This window comes from Numenius arquata, chromosome 25 (assembly GCF_964106895.1).
Source record: "Numenius arquata chromosome 25, bNumArq3.hap1.1, whole genome shotgun sequence".
NCBI lineage: Eukaryota > Metazoa > Chordata > Aves > Charadriiformes > Scolopacidae > Numenius > Numenius arquata.
The window spans coordinates 5,681,562-5,697,435 of NC_133600.1; the positions used below are offsets into that span (position 1 = coordinate 5,681,562).

General features: G+C 68.6%; 1 protein-coding gene across 1 annotated transcript; it reads right to left on the reverse strand.

The window, feature by feature from the left end:
• Nucleotides 1-3,922: 3,922 nt before the first annotated feature.
• Nucleotides 3,923-15,524, reverse strand: MIDN (midnolin). The gene is made up of 7 exons (XM_074163866.1): nucleotides 15,307-15,524; nucleotides 14,157-14,244; nucleotides 13,780-13,842; nucleotides 7,893-8,312; nucleotides 7,323-7,455; nucleotides 6,905-7,201; nucleotides 3,923-4,185 (listed from the first exon to the last, which is right to left on the reverse strand). The coding sequence occupies exons 1-7, from the start codon at nucleotides 15,522-15,524 to the stop codon at nucleotides 3,923-3,925; spliced, it is 1,482 nt and encodes a 493-aa protein (XP_074019967.1).
• Between the last annotated feature and the right edge of the window lie 350 nt (nucleotides 15,525-15,874).

Consider the following 15,874-nt stretch of genomic DNA (forward strand, 5'->3'; position numbering starts at 1 on the left):
CGCCCTGTGCAAGCACACACCTGCGTGCAGGGACGCGCAGCCGTGGGGTGACACCCATGCCGCCCCCCCCCCCCCCAGCAGGCACCACACCAAAGGCGCGACGCTGGTGCTGCCGGATTGCTCCATACTGGGAGGACTGGGATGAGAGCAGCCTCGCCGGCGTGGGCCTGGCCCCACAGCAGCGATGGGGCAGGGCGGGGGGCCGGGGCACTGGCCGGGCGGGGGGCAGCGAGGAGGAGGAGGAGGCGGCAGGATGGGGTGCGGGGGGGTGCAAAGCGCCCGGACGCCTGGGCTGGGCAGTGAGTGCGGCTCTGCCCGGCCTCGCCCCGCCGCCGGCGACCCCCCCCAACTTTATCACCAGCATCTGCCGGCCCCGGGCGTGGTGATGTCACCCCAGCGGCGCGATGCGGCGCCCCGTGTCCCAGCTTGCCTCCCGCCATGCCGCAGACACCTCCTGTGGGCACCCGCGCCGCGGCACGCTGTGCCGAGCTGGCCTGTGCCGTGCCATGCCATCCTGTGCTGAGCCAGCCTGTGCCGTGCCGTGCCAGCCTGTGCTGTGACATACCATCTTATGCCATCCTGTGCCGTGCCGTGCCAATGCCATGACATACCATGCCATGCTGTGCTGAGCCAGCCTGTGCCATGCCGTGCCATGCCATCTTGTGCCATCCTGTGCTGAGACATACCATCCTGTGCCATCCTGTGTCGTGCAATGCCGTGCCATACCATGCCATGCTGTGGTGAGCCATCTTGTGCCATGCCATGCCATCCTGTGCCATCCTGTGCCGTGCCATGCCTTGCTATCTTGTGCCATGCCATGCTGTCTTGTGCCATCTTGTGCCGTGCCATACCGTCCTGTGCCATGCCATCTTGTACCATGCCACGCCGTACCGTGCCGTGTTTTGGGGCCACTCCTGTCCCACACACCTCTCACACCCCAGGCCCCCCAACTCTGCAGCCCCCAGTGACCCCACCGCTCCCCCAGTTCCCTCAGGGCCCCCCAAACCCTGAGCGGGGGCCAAGGATGGGAGCAGACACCGAGACCCCCCCAGGCTGGGCTGGGGGTGTTGGGGTCCCCAGGGGACCCCCCCACAGTGTGGCTGTTTGTGCATGTGTCCCTATATGTGTCTGTGCACACGCGTGTGCACATGTACAAACAGGAGGAGCGTGAGGGTGCACACACGTGTGTGTCCCCCACGTGTGCCCGGCCAGGCAGCCATTGCCTTAAAAGGCCTCCACGTTTGCTCCGGGCACGGCGAGCGGCTCCTCTTCCCTTTGCCAAATTTGGCGCGAGCGGCGCGGGCCGGGGGTGTCGGGGGGGGCGAGGGGGGGGGCGGCCCGGGGCTCACTCTACCCGAAATGACGTCAAAGCGGGGTGCTGGCAGCGGGACGCCCGGTGCGGCACATGTCACCGCAGGAACCTGAGCCACTTCCTCTCCCGGCCCCGGCTTCCTCCAGCGCTCGGCTGCTCCCGGGGGCTCGGGGTCCAGCCAGCACCAACCCCCCCAGCCCCATGGCTGAGCCCCTGGCGTGTTCCTCCGTGGGAAGGGCCACCGGCCCCAGCTGGGCCATCCCAGCCTGTCCATGGGGTCCCCCGTAGGGCTCTGGATTGTCTCCCCCCACACGGTTTTCTCCCTCCAAGTCCCTGGGCTGGACGGGGATGTGACAGCGGGGACATGGGCAGCCACAAAGGGCCACGGGTTGGGGGGGCTTCTACTTCTACCCCCTCCCCAAATAACAGCCCAACAGCTCAGCTCCCCATTCTCCCCTTTCCCTACACCCCCCCCCCCCAAAACTGTGCCAAGGACATGGGGGTGCCAGTGCCCACCGTGTCACCGTGTCCCTGTGCCACGCACAGGAGCTGCTCCAGCCCACGCTGTCCCCAGCTGTGGCACCAAGAAGCCACCGATGCCCTGAGCTCCCCCGGCCCCCCCATTTCCTCCCAGGGACCCCAAGAGCTGAAGTGTCTGGGGGAAGTAGGTGCCCACAAGTGGGATGGCATTGACACGTGTCCCCAGAGCCATCCCCACCCCGTCACCTTCCCTGAGGCAGGGGAAAGCCACAGGGAAACCAACCTGCAGCTGCAGGTGGGGAAACTGAGGCAGGGCCATGCCGGGCCCTGGGGATGGAGCCAGGGCGTCAGCGGGTTCGTGGCCACCAACCCCTCCACCCCGGCCCACGGCCGCCCCGCCGTGACGCAGGAGGGCCGGTGAGGCCAGCACGGGAGGGAGGGTGCCGGCGCCCGCGGGCAGCCCGGCTGGTGGAACCGGCCCAGCTCCTCGGGGCCGCGGCGGCAGGATGGGACCGGGTTCACCTGGTCGGGCAAGCACCGCGTGCTGGGGTCCGGCCAGGGCTGGAAACACCGGCCCCGGGTGCCCAGGAGACCCCAGCCCCATTCCCCCCCTGCTGGGAGGAGGGTCAGCTCCATCACCCCCACCTGTGTGTGCACAGTTGTGAGTGCGTGTGGAAATGTGAGCACACGTGTGCGTACCTGTGTACAGCTGTGTGCACACATGTGCAGAGAACACATCTGTGCGGTTGTGTGTGCAGGGCTGGGGCTGTGCACACACGGATGTGCAGAGCTCAAGGTGTGTGTGGCCACACGTGTGCACACATGTATGTGCAGTGGTGAACACGTGCACAGCCACACACTCAGGTTCATAACTTTAAGGTACACGACGGAGGAGAGGGGTCCCGTCCGCCCCCATCCCGACACTGACGGCGGAGGCAGGCACGGTTGCATCCAGACTGCCCAAATTTATTTCAAAAATAAAAAATAAAATATTAAAGACCGAAAGCCTCGCTCTCCCCCCCCCGCCCCCCCCTTCCCCGAAACACACAAAAAAGACTTTTACAGACAAAAAACACATCACATGGGTTCTCTATTTGCACAGATCTCCTGACGAAGAAAAAAAAATAAAAATAAAAATCAAAGTCGGACAAGAAAAAGGATTTCTACGGCCTATGCAAGACTATGTCAGTATTGGCTCAGTCGGGTAATTAATGTCTATAAATATTAGCCCCACAGCTTGCGGACAGCCATGACCGAGTACTGGTACTGGGTTTATTTATTCATTTTTTTTTTTTTTAATCTTTTTTCTTTTTTTTTTTTTTTTTTTTTTTTTCCTCTCTAAGTTAAAAAAGAAAATCCAACCAACCGGGCGGGAAGGAGTCCAGCGACTCAGAAGTTGGTCTCTGCCGCAGAGGGAAGGCGCCATTTCTTTTCCCTCCGAAAACAAAATTAAAACCCACCCCAAAAAACAAAGCCCCCCCACCCCCCCACCCCCACCCCTGGCTGCGGCAGCGGGGCTGGCGGTGCCCAGGCACACGCGTGTGTGTCCCCCCCAGCCGCCCGGGGGGGTCCCAGCCCCGCAGCTGAGCAATGCTACATATAGAAGGGAAGGAAAACAAATGGCCCCCAAACCCAGGGGGGCCCCAGCACCTCCGAAAGAGACTTCATCTCCTCCTGCCCGCACCGGGGGGGGGGACACGCACACGCTGGGGGGGGCAGAGCCCACCCCACTGCACCCCTCTTCACAGCAAAGCAGCAGCTTCGATATCCCCCAGGGACCCCCCCAGGTGCCGGGACCACCCGCTCCCGGCCGGGAGGATGCGGGAAGGAGCCAGTGGCTCCTGCCTGCTCCCCCCACCCCCCGGCTCCCCCAACCCAAACAAGCCGGGGGGGGTGTGAGGCTGCCCCAACCACCCCCACCCCCCCCCCCGGGAAACTCATCCCCCAGCACAGGCAGGGTCAGCCCCGGGGTGTCCGGTCGCAGGAGATGGCAAATCTAGAGGAGATCTGGCCCATGACAACAGAAATGACACCACCGCCAGCCGGGGCGGCGGGAGCAGGGGGTGTCCCCCCCCCCGGCGGCAGAGTCCGCGGCCTCGGGGCGCCCCATCCCCGGGGGGGCCACCGGCTCTATGCTACGACAAACTCGGATTTCATGTCCGCCTTGACCTCGGGCTTCCAGACCGAGTCCTCGAAGTCCAGGTCCAGGCTGCCCTCGCTGGAGACGCTGCTGTTGCTGTTGGTGCGGCCGGACTTGCGGTTGGGCAGCCAGTGGTAGGGACCCCGCGCGTCCCGCCGGGCCTTTCGGCGCAGCCGCTTCTGCTGCATCAGCAGCTGCAGCCGCTCCACCTTGCAGCGCGTCGCCCGGTTCTCCGTCTGCCGCAAGCGGTCCCCTGCAAGGGCAAAAAGGAGCCAGGGGTCACGGGGGGGCTGACCTTCCCCCATCACCCGGCATCCCGTGGCACGGATGAGCCCCCACCCCAACGCAGGGTTCCCTCCCAGCATCAGACTGGTCCCCACTGGGGATGCAGCCCCCCACTCAGCATCCCACAGCATGGATGTGCCCCCAGTGCAGGGTCCCCTCCCAGCACCAGACTGGTCCCCACTGGGGATGCAGCCCCCCACTCAGCATCCCATGGCATGGATATGCCCCCAAAGCGAGGTCCCCTCCCAGTACCAGACTGGTCCCCCCTGGGGACACTGGTCCCCACTCAGCATCCCATGGCATGGATGTGCCCCCAAAGCGAGGTCCCCTCCCAGCACCAGACTGGTTCCCACTAGGGACACAGCCCCCCACTCGGCATCCCACAGCACAGACGCGCCCCCAGAGTGGGGTCCCCTCCCAGCACCAGACTGGCCCCCACCGAGGGACCAGAAGGGGAGACGCCCCCTTTCTGTGGGGCTTTGCCAAAGGTGGGGGGGGGGGCATTTCCCTGGCGAGGGGGGAGCAGCACCAGCGCAGCCGCCCCCTCCGCTGCGGCACAGCAGCCGGCGCGGGCTTGGCCCCGCTGCGGCGCGTGGGAGGACCAACAATGGAAGCTCCAGACGTGGGCTCCAGCGCTGGGGAAAGAGGAAAAAAGGGATCCCGCTCCAGAACAAACTTGGCCGGGAAAACGGCTGCAGCAGGAGCTGGGGGGGGGGGGGGGGCTGGGAGAACCAAACCCCCATCCACTGGGAAGTAGGGGGGGGTGTCCCTGGACACAGCAAAGCCACGTGAAGGGGATGGAGCAGCTCCGCTTCCCTCCTGCCTCAGTTTCCCCCCACGCAGCCGCCCCAGGACGGGGACGCAGCTGCACCGAACGCCACCGCTCTGACAGCCCCACGGTAAAGCCCCCATCTGGCCCCCCCGTCTGAAACACAGCTCAGACCTCAGGGGGGACAGCGTGACCCTCCAGTCCCCCCAGCACAACAGGACCCGAGCTGGTCCTGAGGGACGGGGACAGAGCCCGCTGTGGCCACCCCAAATGCAGTGGGTGGGGCACAGACTGACCGGGACCCCCCCCCCCCGAATGCTGTGGATGCTCCAGCGTCGCCCTCTGCGCCAGGGGTGGGAACACACGCCAGAAACAGGGGGGGACAGAGCAGGGCACAGGGGGACCCAAACAAGGCCCCCCCAGAGCAGATGGGTGAAAAGGGGTCCCTGGCACAGAGCAGAGCCACCGCGCAGGTGGCCCTGGCACAAGTGCCACAGGGGTCGGATGCTGGCGTGGGGCTGGGGGGGGGGAAATGGGGGTGTCTCTCCCCCTTGCTGGGAACTTCACACCCGTGCAAAAACATGCACAGGGGCTGGGGGGTGGGGTTGGGGGGCTCAGGCCAAGTGGGGTGAGCCCAGACACGGGAGAACTTGTCACACCAAGTGGGGGTGGCAGGTCGTTGCCCCCCCAGTGCACGCCCCCACAAGGTGCAGGTGGCCCTGGGAAGCCCCAAGGTCGGGCTGGCCACGTTGGGGCCCCCGCCACGTCACCGAGGGCTGGTAGCCAGCCTGGAGCCACCCCCAGTGGGGACCCAGACGCCCCTTGGCCGGGAGAGGAGGAAGAGAAAACCCAGAGGGGAGGGCGAGCCCCCCCCAGCCGGCACCGGCGGTTTCACTTCTTTTCTCTAAGCAAATCACAGGGGGGGGACGGGGCGGGCGCCTCTGGGCACCTTCCGGCCTCGGGGTACACAGGTGTGCGCCCCACAACCACCCGGGGGGCTGCGGGAACCGCCCTCTGCCCTATGGTGGGGGTCTGGCCCCCCCCAGCCAGACCCACCTTCACCCCCAGCCCGGAGCAGCGGGTTTGCAAATGGGGAGGTGGGCGAGGAGCCAGAACCTGGGTGTCATGTCCCCCCCCCCCCAGAGCCTCCACCCACACGACAGGGACAAGCCCAGAGCTCCTGGGGGACAGGGACGGGGACACCGCAGCCGCCTGCCCCCAGCCATGCACTGCCAGCCCCCCCCCCAGCCGTATGTTTCCCCCCCTCAATGGGATCCTTTGTCTCCACAGGGTTTTGCAGCCAGCGGAGGAGCAGGGCAGGGGTGGGGGGCGACTCCCCACGTTCCCATAGGTGCTGGCCACCCCCCACCCCTGCAGGGTCAGGGTCGGGCAGGGGCAAACCTTTTCCCCCTGCAAACCCCGGGGCCCCCACCTTGACTGACACCTGTCAATCATTCCAGCCACCTCCCGGGGGGGCCTCAACCAAAGCTCACTGGCCCCCCATCCTGCCTGCCAGCCCCCTCCGCTGCGGGTGGGAGTGGGGAGCCCCAGGGTGCCTGTGCCCACCCCAGAACCCCCAGCTGCGCCCGGAGCGGCGACCGGCCAGGGAAAAAATTGATATAAAAACCCGAGGCTTCAGTGACTCCAGCACTGGGCTACATGGGGGGGGGATGATCCTCTGCAAAACGGGGGGCTCAGCTCTGGCCTGGGGGGCTCCAGCCCCTCTCTGTCCCCCTAAGCGTGACAGGATGAACTGAGGACGCCAAATAGAGATGCCGAACCCCAACCCCAGCCATGTCCCCCCCATGGAGCCCCAGAACCGGCGCAGGATGCAGGCAGGGGGGCTGGCCGAGGCCCCCCCCCCCAACACCAGGTGAGGGGTCTACAAAGGTGTGGCGCGGGGGCCACCAGGGCTTACCGCTGGGCTTGCACATGCGGATCTGGCTTTGGCACTGGACGACGGGGTGCAGAGGTGGGGAGGCCGCAGCCGCCGGCAGTGGCTCTGAGGTAGTTTTGGTGGCGAGGTCCGGGGAGGCGGGGGGCGAGGAAGAGGAGGAGGAGGAGAACTGCGTCTGGCAGCGGAGCTGCGTCAGGGACTGGGGCATGCCCTGGTAGTGTCGCGTGGCGCTGAGGAGGTCGTTCAGGATCTGCAGGATGGTGCCGATGTCCCGCCGCGGCCGCCCGCTGCTGTCCTGGCAGTTGGGGTGCAAAGTGCCTGCAGTGGCGGGGAGGAAGAGGTGGGGGTGAGACGAGCAGCCCCCCCACTGGAATCCACAGCCCTCGCGTTGCCCCCAGCCCCTCCGCCGCAGCCCCCGGGGAGGCTCAGCATCACGTACCGGAGAAGGTCCCTGAGAAGACCCCAGGCGCGTGGTTGACGAAGCTCTCGATGACGGCCCCGGGTTTGCGGGATCGGGCCGTGGGGGCAGGACTGCTGCCCGGGGAGCTGCTGCTGCGGGTGCCGCAGTCCACCTGAGGGGGAGAGACACGCGATCAGCTTCAGGGGACACTGGGGGCCGGGTCAGGCCAGGAGACCCCCACAGCAGCCCCAGGCAGGGAGTGGGGCCCAGCACACACCACCAGCCCGTTTTACTGGGACACAAGGGACTATGGCTGTGCCACCCCTCTGGTGTCCCCAGCCCTGGGGGTCCTGGCAGCCACCCCCCAACCCAGACCAGCTGTGCAAGGGGGGGGAAGCAGCAGCTCCCGCCCAGCTGTGGGGATGGGCAGGGTCTGAAGATGAGCCTGGATTATACCCTGTCCCCAATTCCCCCCCCACCCCAGGACCTGGGGGCATTTTGCAAACCAGGCAGGGGAACACCCTTGACCCCACGTGGGGAAACTGAGGCAGGGAAGGGGCATCGCCGCAGCAGGGCTGGGAAGCGCCCGGCTTTGCTGCCCCCTGCCACAAAGGCACCAGGAGCCCCCCCAGTCCCACTCACCTCCGAGCAGGAGGAGACGACGCTGCTGTTCACCGTCTGCGCGCTGGCCCCGTGCGACCGGAACATCCCGGCGGTGACGGGAGCGGGGTGGGGGGCGTTACAGTACATGGAGGGGGCCGGCGTGGCGGGCGCGGGGCTGGGGGCCGGGCTCTGCTGGCAGGCAGGCACCACGGGGATGCGGGCGAAGCCGGAGCCGGTGCCGCTGTGCAGTGTCCGGCAGTGGGGGCTGGCGGCGGCCCCCGCCTCGCCGCGGCTGGCGATGACATGCCGGTGCTGGAGCTGCCCGCTGCTCTGCTGGGCCGCCAGCTGGAGCTGCACAAACATCATATGGTCGCCCACACGCAGGGCCAGGGTCAGCGGGGACCGTCCCGACAAGAAATCGTTGACCTGGGGAGAGAAGGAGCCCCGTCAGCCCCTGGCACGCAGTGAGCCCGCTGCACAGAGCCCCCCCAGTGCTGAGCAGAGGGTGGCTCTTACCCCCACAGGTCTCACCGGGGCTACACGGCCATGGGGGGGGTGGGGGGTCATCAGGACAACAAGGGGTGACACACACACACACCCTCCCTGCAGCCCTTTCCCGAGCCCTTGGCCGTGCCAGCCTGGCAGGCAGGCGAGCCCAGCCATCGTCCCCGCACGACCCCAGCCCGGTGCCAGCTCCCTCAGCTGACAGCGCCGGGGGGGGATATTTTTCTCCCTCCTGCTCTCCCCACCCTTTATCTCCTAGCACAAAAGGGCCGTGCCCACCCACCCTCCCCGGCGGTGAACCCCGGTGCTGCCGCCAGCGCCTGGCGGGCAGGGACAGGCAGGGGCTGCAGCCGGGGCTGCCGCAGCCACACACCCACCCCCCGGGGCCAGCGCCGCTCCTCTGGCCAGCCCAGTGCCAGCACTGCCCCCCCCGCCCCCCCCCCCAGCACAGGGAGCAAGCCCCTCGCCAGGAGGACGGGGAGGGGGCAAGCGAGGATATGCCAGGTCCCTGCTGTGCCCACTGCAGTGATGTGAGGCTGTCAGGGAGGGGAGGGCAGCCCACCTGCCCCCCCCCCGCCCCTTCCCTCCCCAAAGGCAGCCCTAAGGGGGGGGTGGCTGCACAGGCAGGATTTGCCCCTGCCCACCCCGGAGGACCCGTCGCAGGCAGGTGATGGAGCAGCTGCAGCGCGGAGACAAGAGCGGGGCCCTGACCCTGCCCAGGTCACGGCTGTGGAGGGGGGGCCCCAATCCCCAACACCTGCTGCCTCCCCCCCCCCCCCATGATGCATCAATCACTCGACATCTGCACCAGGGAAGGGGGGAGGCCCCCCAGCTCTGCTGAGCATCTCCCCACATTCCTGGGGGGGCTGAGGCAGCTGTGAGTCCCTCCTCTGTGTGCTGCCGGGGGGGGGGGGTTATGCCTCTCGCCCCCGCCAGCCGGCCGGCTGAAGGGCACGGGCTCACGCACAGGCAGGGCTGTGGGCAGGACACCGGGTCACAGCTAATGGGGATGACGCCACCGCCGCCGCCCCCCCCCCCCCCCCCCCCCGAAAGCTGAGCTATTCTAGGGCACAGCAAGGACTGGCTTTCCCAGCCCGTCACGTGCAGCGCCGTGCACGGCTCCCAGCAGACGTCACCCACCCACACCCCCACCGGCACCTTCGGGGCCCAGCCGTCACCCGCCGCAGCATGAGGTGAGGGGTCCCGAGCGGACCCGCTCCCCCCATCCCAGGGCTGGCACCTCCGCAGAGCATGGTTACCCCCACCCCGAGCTCCCCCTAGCCCCATCCCGGCTCCCCCGCGCCCCGTTCCAGCGGAGGCCGGTTCTGAGAAGCCGTGGGAAAAGCAGCTTTAAAAATACCAGCAGCAAAGCCCCGAGCGTGTCAGGCGGAGGCTGCAGAGGAAGAGGTGGGCGTGAAGGAGACACTGCAGCTCTGGACACAGAGGTTACGGGGCGAGGGGGCGAGAGAGGACGGCGGGGCGTGCACACGGGCATGTGTGCGCACACGCGTGTGCGTGCACATCGCACCTGGCCACAGCACAGCGTCACCCCAGCCCCCGTCCTGCCCCACGGCTCAGACTCTGCCTCCGTTTCCCTGCCCGCAGCAGCCCGGGATGGCAGTTCCGTCCCCCCCCCCCCCCCGACACGGCTCCGTGTCCCCGTCGCTCGGTCACGACGGCCCCAGCTCCAGCCTCGTGGCATCACCGGCGCAGCCGTCACAACTCCCGCACCGAGCCCCCCGCGGGCGGCAGCGCCAGGGCAGGGAGCAGCAGGCAGCGGCTGCCCACGGTCCCACATGGCGGCTGGGCCACCCCGGCCCCGCTGCCGCTCTCGGAGCCAGCGTAGGTGGGATGTTTCCCACAGGACAAACACAGGATCCCCAAACCGGGGCCACACGCCACTCTCCCAGCTGGGGTGCGGGGACCATGCCTGGGGAAGGGGACCGGCCCCCTCCTGCCACCCGGCAGAGCGCAGCCCCGTGCCCGGGATGGGCACAGCAGTTCCCATCCTACCCCCCACCGAGACCCCAGGTGGGGAGCGGGGTCTGCTCACAGCCCCCCTGGCCCCATCACACACACAGGGGGAGGCAGCCGGGGCAGAAGCACCCCCACCAGCCCTTGCCACCCTCCACCAACCCCAGCTACCCTGGCTCCCCACCGAGGCAAGCCCGGGGGAGCCCCACACCTCCCCGGGGCCCCCTGACGTCAGCCGGCACCCGAGGCCGCCCCCCCGCTCCATCTGACTCACGCCTGCCTGCGCCCTGCCTGACCCCTCGCCAGCCTTGGGAGAAACCAGAGCGCCCCAAACCCACGCCGAGCCCCTGCTGCCGTGCGCTTCCCACCAGCACTAAAAATAACCCCTTTTTCCCCCAGGCGGGGGGGTCCCACTGCCTCCCCCACCCGCCCCCCCAAGGCAGCCGGGGGCTCGGCCGCGGCGCTGAGCCGACTCGGTCCCTGCGGTGCCCCAGGCAGGGCGGCTGGCCCAGCGGGAGCAGGGCTCTGGGGCTCCCAGCACCCGCCCCCACGCCACTGCCAACCCCCCCCCGGCGAAACCAGGCCGCTCCAATGCAAACACGTCCCACCCAGCCGCCTGCTCGGCCGCCCACAGCCAGCAGGGAGGACCCCGTCCCTCCCAGCTGGCTCTGCCACGGGGGCCGGGATAGCCCCACCAGGGGGGGCTGGGACCACTGGGACCCCCAAAGCCCACATGCCCAGGGGTCCCCCGGGACCCCGCCAAGCCCTGGGGGGGATCCGGCTGCACCGTGCTGGGCTCGGGGCCCGCAGGGATGGGGCAAGTGTCTCCCGGCTGCTTCTCAGAAACGCGGATGACTCAGAGAACGCCGCATTCCCGCCTCGCTCCAACGCCTGGCCCCACGTCACCCCAGCCCCAGACACCCCCGGACCCCCCCCAGGCTGTCCCCAGCCAGCCCCTGTCCCCAGCAGGGAGGGCAGCACCCCCCCAAAAACACAGGCAAGCTGTCCTGCTTCAGTTCCCGGCAGATCTGGAGGGGAAAGGCCAGCCCAGACCGCGGACGATGGGAGGGGGAAAGCAGGAAATACCCCCCCAGCCCCGCAGGCTCTCACACGCTCCAGCCGGGCGCAGCTGCAGCCGACAGCTGGGTCCCACCGCCCCGACACCACTGCCGGGGGGGGGGGGGGGGGGTGTCCATGCCAAGGAGGGCAGAAGGCCACAGCCCCTCAACCACATTCCTCCGGCCGCAGCCACCGGTCCTGGTAGAGCCAGGAAGGATGCATCCGTGTCATGTCGTCCCCCCCCCGCCCCCAGCGCTCCGCAGTGGGGCAGAGGGACTGGGGGAGGGAAGAGCTGAGGCTACAGGACCAAACCCCGGCTGCCCGTGGGCACAGCTCCCTGGAAAGCGGGGGCAGCTGCCGAGCGTGCCCGGCGGAAGGAAGCGGGGTGAGCCCTTCCAGGAAGGACCCCACGCCACTGGGCCAGGGCTCGGCGTCACCTCCTGCCCGGCAGCCGCTTTCCCAAGGCACCTGGGTGGGGAGGGGGTGGCAGCGCCCCAGCCCCCCGCCGCCCCCAGAGGAAGCCGGCGCAGCTCTCCCTGCGCTGCCGGAGGATGCGTGACGCAGGCAGAGCCGAGCAAAGCATGAATGAGAGGAGTGGTTTCCTGCCCCCCCTCCGCCCCCCTAGGTGCCGGCGGTTCCTCCTGCACAGCCCCAGCTTCCTGAATCACCGACCCGGGAGGAACCTGCCGTGGGCAGGGAGGTGCGGAGCCGCTTCCCGCAGCCACCGGCCGCCACGGCACGTCCGGGCTGCCAGCCCCCCGACCCGCCTGGCAGAACCTCAAGGGGAAAACCAGGCGGCACATTGCAGCTGCCAGCCCCAGTGGGCCACCAGACCGTAGCCCACACCCCTCTCCTCTGCTGTGCTTGGCCAGGAGGGACCACAGCCACCCTGGGTGTCACGAGCCCCCACAGATGCATGGGGTACCCCTCAAACCCCCCTGCTCCAGGCAGCTCCATGGGTTCCCTGACCTCCCCAGCACATCCCGCCCCAGTGGGGAGCTGCGTGGCCCCACCAGAAGCGGCTGCAGCCCCAAGGCTGGGATGTGCACCAGGACCAAGGAGCCCCCTCCCACAGCTCCACACCCCCGCTGGGACAGGCAGCGCCCCACAAGCAGACCGGGCTCCCCGGGGACCCTAGCAGAGGATGGCAGAGGCAGGAGCCAGTCCCTGGCACAGGACTCCTGGTGCCAGCTCACCCCCCGTGGCCCACACAGAGTTAAAGCAGCTGCTGAAAGTCAAGGTCACCCCCGGGCAGCCAAGGGCACCGGGAGCAGAAAAGGTCCCGGTGTGCAGGGCAGCCCTGGCCTGCCCCTTGCCACATCCCCACAGGGGGCACAACCGTGCCCCCACTGAGCCCCCCTGGACAAGCAGCAGCACGGTGTGGGGCTCGGCCCCCACCTCCAAATCCATCCAGGCAGGTCAAAGGGAAAAAAAAAAAAAAAAAAAAAAAAAAAAAAAAAGACTTTAAAAGCCCCTGAGCTGCAGCTTTGGCCGGAAAGGAAGGAAAGAGTTTAACAGCAATAATAAAGAGACTGAAAACAAAGAAGCCAGGGCCTGCGCGGCTGGGGGTAAATTCCACCTTGGCGGCGGCGGCTGCGCGCGCACCCGCTCAGCTCACCCAGCCCTGGGAACGCTTCCTCCCCGCGGGACCCCCCCGCCCCGACACCTCCCGTGCTGGAGGCCGCCCCACCAGCCGGCCAGAAACTTCACAGTTATTCTAAACACGGCCCCCGCCAGCGCCACCCCCCGCCCGCACCCCCCTCCTCGGCACCCGGCGCCCCAGCCCAAGGCCACCGAGTGGGGACACGGAGAGCGCCAGAACACCCGGGCACGGCCAACACCCCCCCCCCCACACACACACAAGGACGGCTCCAAGGAGAAGGGGAAGAGCTGGGAGCAGAAGCCAGGCCCTGCAACCCCACAAGCCCCCCAGCACGGCCCAGTGGCCCCCCACAATGCACACCAGGGGCAGGCAGACAGCCACGGGGCAAGCAGCTGTGGGGGGTGGGGGGTCCTGCACCCCCCAGCAGGTCTCTGGGCCACCTGGCTCCGCCGCCGACCTGCTGCCGTGACCTTGGGTGAGTCACTTCACCTCCCAGCGCCTCTGCCCTCCCCGGCTGCCGGCGTGTTTGGGCTGCGAGCGCTGCAGCGTGGGACCTCCCTGTGCCGGGCGCTGCACAGGGTGACGGTGCCCGCCCCGGGCACCACCCACAGCGCTCCCTACCCCTTCTGAAGGTGAAACCTAAACGAGGCACTAAACACCGAAGCCTTTTGGGAGGGGAAGGGGAGTCAGGCCGCAGCAGTCCCGTCCCCCCCACCCCACGGAGCCTCCTTTGTCTCTGTCGGTGCTTCTCACCTGAGTTTCAGTGAGGCTTTCCAGAGCTTGCATCACCGACTGTTCTGGCCTGGATGCCTGGGACTGGAAAAAAAAAAAAAAAAAGAAGAAGGGGGGGGGAGGATTAACATTACAAATGCAGAGAAGGAGGGGGCGTCTGTGCGGCAGGAGGGGAGGGATGACATGTCACTTCCACTATTTCTACACAAGCCCTGAGAAAGCAGTGAAATATTAAACCTGCTGCCGTGCCCAGCCCAGCGCTGCCTCCTCAGCGAGGGCTGGGGCAGCGGAGCCACGGGGCTGCCAGCACATCCTCGCCCGGGGCTTTAATAATAGATGGGGACGAGTGGGAGGGAAGGAGGGAGGGAAAGAGGGAGCAGCAGAAAAAGGCCGCTTACCATCAAGCCGGCCTCCACGGTGGGCACCAGCGTCAGCTTGCTGCCTTCCACGACCCCCAGGTCCTGCAGTTTTCCAGAGCTGAGGCGGCTGTGTGGGGAGAGCAGACCGTGCCCAGAGCGGGGTCAGCGTGGCCTCAGCTGGCCCCGGCCACCCACATTGGGGAGGGGACCCCCAGCTGCCAGCCCGGCTGCTCCCAGGGGACCAAGCCCCCTTAGCACCCCCCCCACAAGCATTTCCACGCCTGACAGGCAGGAGGGGACCCCAGCCCCCCACTGCTCAGTTGCCTCTGCCCCATCTACCCCCTGCACCCCGAGGGGCCAGGACACGGTGCCGAGGTGCCCCCCCCCCCCCCACATGCACAGCGCAAACGGGGCCCAGGGGGGCTGCAGCCATGAGGGCAAGGGAGCCAGCTAGGGGCTGCTGGGGGGGGCGTGGGGCTTTGTGGCACAGGAAACCTGCTCCCAGGAGGGATGTGGGAGAGAAGCCGGGACCAGCGTGGGGTGGGGGAGGCAGCACGGGGGGACGTGCCCCCCCCGACACATAGGTGCCGGCAGATGTATGCGGTGCCCCCCCCCCCCTTCCCTTTCCTTCCCCGGGCCCGGCGAGACTCTTTAAGTTACTCCAGGCCGGGCCCCACTCGGGCTCCTCTCGGGGGGGCTGCGCAGCCCCCTCGGACCGGGCCTCGGGCAGACAAAGGACACCCCACCCCCCCCCAGCCGCCCCCGGCCCTCCCAGCGCCGGGGGCTCGGGGAGGGGGGGCCGGGCCGCGCCGCCACCGAAGTTGAGCCCAGAACAAAGGGCAGGGCCCCCGCGGGGCACGGCCGGGACCCGCCGCCCACAAAGGAGCCCCGGCAAGGGCCGAGCGAGGGGGCGGCGGCCGCGCTCCGGTCCCCGGCACGGCCCGGAGCCTCCCCCCCCCCCCCCCCTCCCTCCGCCCCGGCCCCCGGCTCGCCCCCGCCCGCGGCCCCCCGGGCTGCTCCCCCCCCCCCCCCGCCCCGGCTCGACCCGCGGAGGAATGGGGCCAGGCAGGGGGAAGGGGGGCGGGAGCCTTTGTGCGGTGCCGAGCCCGGTGCGAGGGGGCCGCCCCCGCGCCCAGCCCCGCCGCCGGGGGGGATGGGGACCCCGGCGCCCCCCCGAGCCGAGCCCTACCTCTCTTTGTGCAGCAGCGCCAGCCGCTCCTTGGGCACCTTGAGCCGCTGGGACAGCCGCCGCTTCAGCCCCTCCACCGTCTCCTCGGCGGGCACGGAGAGCTCATAGCGGGTCCCGGTGGTGGTGTTGATGTAGAGGTTCATGGGGGGCTCGTTCGGGACCACCTCGCAGGCGGGAGCCCCGCGGCTGCAGCTCCTGGCGCCGGGCTGCGGGTCCATCCGCCGACCTGCGGGGGGGCAGCGGCGGTCGGTGCCGGGGGGGCGACGCGGTGGGGGGCGGGAGCGGTGAGGGGGGGGGGGGGGGGCGGGCGAGGAGCGGACAAAGGAGGGAGCGGGGCCCGCTCCGGCGGTACCCACGGGAACTCCGGCTCCGCTTCGAGTCCTCCGTGCGGCGTCCGGGAGGAGCCGGGGAGGGGGCGCGGGGGCGGTCCCCGGGCCGGGCTGGCAGCGGCCCCGGCAAAATAAATAAAATATTAAAAAAATAAAATAAAAAAAAAAATCTCCCGTTCTGCTCCCGCTCCGCCGGCTGCTGGCGGGGCCGCGGGGCGAGGGGGGGGCGGCGCTGGCTG

Bases quoted from the DNA above. Each gene is read 5' to 3' on its own strand.
- MIDN (XM_074163866.1), bottom strand. From the start codon at position 15,524: ATGGACCCGCAGCCCGGCGCCAGGAGCTGCAGCCGCGGGGCTCCCGCC. The intron at 8,313-13,779 runs GTGAGAAGCACC...TTCTCTCCCCAG, and splicing joins AAAGCCTCACTGAAACTCAG to GTCAACGATTTCTTGTCGGG. The intron at 7,456-7,892 runs GTGGCAGGGGGC...TCTCCCCCTCAG, and splicing joins GGGGGGCTCCTGGTGCCTTT to GTGGACTGCGGCACCCGCAG.